Here is a 3238-nt window from a genome sequence, read left to right on the forward strand (position 1 = left end):
TCCCTGCTGCATTCTGAGTATACATTTTCTAATTTTGAGCCTGTAACTAGAACCCAGATTTTTTTCATTAGTATATAAGATTCAACTAATGAATTTACTGGGTTCTTTTTATAGTCTTCATCTCTGGGAAACAGGGAAAGCCACAACTTTGACAGATATCTGAATGACATTCTTTGGATTCTGCATCTCTCTCATGCTCTGTATGGCTCAGTGGTCACAATACTAAAGTCAGACTAATAACACTGTAGCACTTTTTGCTTGTACATCACATTTTCACAACCTTGTTCATGAAGTAAAGATTTACTGAGTGCTCTAGACCCTGGGGATACAAAAGTGAAAACAACAAAATTCCCTGCCCGCCTGGAGCTGACGTTACGAGGGAGATAGTGCCATACCAGGGGTGGAAGTGCTATGGCAAATAGCAGAAAGGCAGGGAGTCCAGGGAGGATTATCCACTTTAAAAGGTAGCCCAGGGAGGCCCCACTGAAAAGGTAACATTTCAGCAAAACCTAATAGAGGTTAAGGGATAGAGAATGGCAGGTTTTCATGAATAGGAGCCTCTCACTTATGGTGTATTTTCTTCCATATACAGCTTTATATTTTTAGTGGGGATCTGGGTAAGCATAATTTGGGAAGACAGCCAAGTTTATTTCTGCCACTTAAAGACTATGATCCTATGTAAGGACTTGTTTCTCAGTAACTGTTACTAATATATGTTAGTAATATTTGACCAAGTAATATTCATGAAATTCTTAAGGACCATCTGTTGAGGGATTACTATATAAACTTTTGTAGTTACATATCCCAAATTTAAAGCCAATTTAAAATCAATACTTACAGTTGACAGAGGATCTAATATTCTTTTCCATGGAAATCCTTAATTTTGAAGATGATCTTGTTCACATATCAAAAACTAGATGCAGACTTTATTTAATCATATCCAGCTTTGTTCCATAAAGGGTTTGAGAAGACTTCTAAGAGTGCATACAAAACAAAAGGATAGAAATAAATAATTGAAGTTTAGGCAAAAGCAAAATATGGGTGGGAAAATATTATAGCCAGGGTCAAAATTAGACACAAAAATGTAGAATATGTGATTCTGTGTAATTGTTATAAGTCAGTCTACATGTAGAGTTATCAAGTTACAAGGCAAAATGGATATGGTGCTCTCTTAAAACAGTGTCCTAAAAGTCAGAGAATTTCAGTCAATGTCTGAAATAATTCTGCTACTTGCCAGTGCTCAATTCCAGCTCCTACTCTTTGGAAGAGATGTGGGAAGCTAAAAGTATTAGTTGTGATATAAAACAAAGAATTGTGTTTTATTAACATCTACATTATGGAAGAAATAGTGCTTTTTCTATTTAGAAATCTGATTGTGTTTCTTTCTTTGCAGGTTATATGGTGGGATGAATTACCGTCGGCTTGGAGGTGGTGTAGGAGTTATAAAAATGACACATTGTGAATCCCATATATGGTGACCTTATAGAAGACAGTTATGTATTTGCTCCTCTGTATTGTGGAGAGCTTTGACTTTGGAGCTTTGTACAGCTCTAGAATACACTAAACAAATTTTATTCTTTGCCGGTGCCTCAACATGTGGAAATACAAATACATTGAAAGTACTTCACCTGCAAGATGCCACCTTTGCACAATAATTTTCAGTTCTGTGCAGAAGAATATTTATTTTTGGTTTTAACTTATCATGGGATTTTTGTTGCTGGGTTTTTGGTTTTTTGTTTTGGGATTTAGCCTTCCTCCCACCAAAAGAAAAAAAAGGAAAGACAAAAAAAAAAAAACATTTCAAGCAGTAAAACCTTATTTTTAAGATACTGATTAAGTCTGAAACTACTAATAAGGGAAGAGGTCTATATGGGATCTAGTTGTCAGTTCTAAGCACTCCATCCACGAGACTCCACTACTTACAGGGACTTACCGGTGACAAAGATAGGTATGCAAGGTGTATTAGTTAGGCATCATTCTTGCAGTAAGCACCAGAAGACTTGAAAATCTAAAAAACAAAACAAAGGAAACATCTCATTTAACTAGAACAATTCAAAAGGAATATTAAATCAATAAGACCAGGACTCAGATGCCAAAGTTTTCATCAGTGGAAGCTCACATCTTGTTTCCTTCCTTATGGACTTGCTTGCCACTATAAAGTCTTTTTTTCAAATATTTCCATAGATTTCCTGCTAGATCTAGAGCTCTGCTCAGTGCCTCTACAAAAACAGTATATGATTCTCATATACTGTCTTGAGAATCCCCCAGTAGAATCACGTGTAACTCTGCAAGTTTTTGCTCAAAAACATGACTGACTGAAGCAACTTTCCTTTCTAGTTCCTATTGCTACTAAGGACCAGCAGGGAGAAATGTCCTCTCCCCAGCAGTGAATACTGTTATGCAATTTAGACTTGATGCTCAGGCCTGCTGAAGCTGAGGCTTACCTGTAATCACAGCCTCCAAGGGAATAAATTCTTCAGTTCATGAAATAGTATGCTAACGAGTATAAAATCAGTTGAGGCATTTAATTAATAAAATCTTGGTTCTTTTATAAAAACTATATATCATTATCCTCATTCTATAAAGCCACTATTACCACCACTCTCAAATTGCACTTTCTGGTAAAAAGTTAACATTTTTAAGGAGAAAAAAGAATACAGATTTCAGTGGTTAAAGTGTTTTTTGTTATGTGATCATACACCAGTTTTTTTCAATGTATCTTGCAGGAAAAGTTTTGAAAAAGACTTTAACCACAACCATAAGGAATAACCTTCTTCTCCCTCCCCTCACTACAAAAATGTTTGGCAACATTTGTGTTTACATTTAAAGATCATTTGCACCTTTATAAGGAAAAAAAAATATTTGGTAAACAATTGTTTACATGCATCATTTATGCTTTTTACTAGCATGTATAACTTTTTAAAATAAAGGTAGTACTTACCATAAAAAAATTTTGGTTAATGCTTTTTAATGCTTGTATCTCTGCTACTTAATTTAGATTTTCTGTTTCTATATCATTTACACTTCCTATTATAAAGTTATAAGTACTTACAACCTGAAGGAATAAAGGGATTGCCAGCTAGAATTATGAATTTTTATTATACATTTTATATAATAGTAGTATATTACCTAACCTCTAAACTTATTTTCTGGTGTGGGACTTGGAATCGAACGATTTTGAGCTAGAAGGACTTTTAACAATCATCTGGTCCAGGGACTTCCCTGGTGGCACAGTGGT

General features: G+C 34.9%; 1 protein-coding gene across 1 annotated transcript in view; it reads left to right on the plus strand.

The window, feature by feature from the left end:
- KLHL20 (kelch like family member 20) overlaps window positions 1-2955 on the plus strand; it is an 82199-nt gene extending 79244 nt beyond the window's left edge. Inside the window, exon 12 of the mRNA XM_007471601.1 lies at window positions 1394-2955. Within this exon, the coding sequence (XP_007471663.1) occupies window positions 1394-1478 (85 nt within the window). The 3' untranslated portion in view covers window positions 1479-2955. The remainder of the gene's footprint in view (window positions 1-1393) is intronic.
- The last annotated feature ends 283 nt before the right edge of the window (window positions 2956-3238 follow it).

Source organism: Lipotes vexillifer, unplaced genomic scaffold (genome assembly GCF_000442215.2).
Source record: "Lipotes vexillifer unplaced genomic scaffold, Lipotes_vexillifer_v1.1 scaffold821, whole genome shotgun sequence".
In the NCBI taxonomy this organism is placed as follows: domain Eukaryota; kingdom Metazoa; phylum Chordata; class Mammalia; order Artiodactyla; family Lipotidae; genus Lipotes; species Lipotes vexillifer.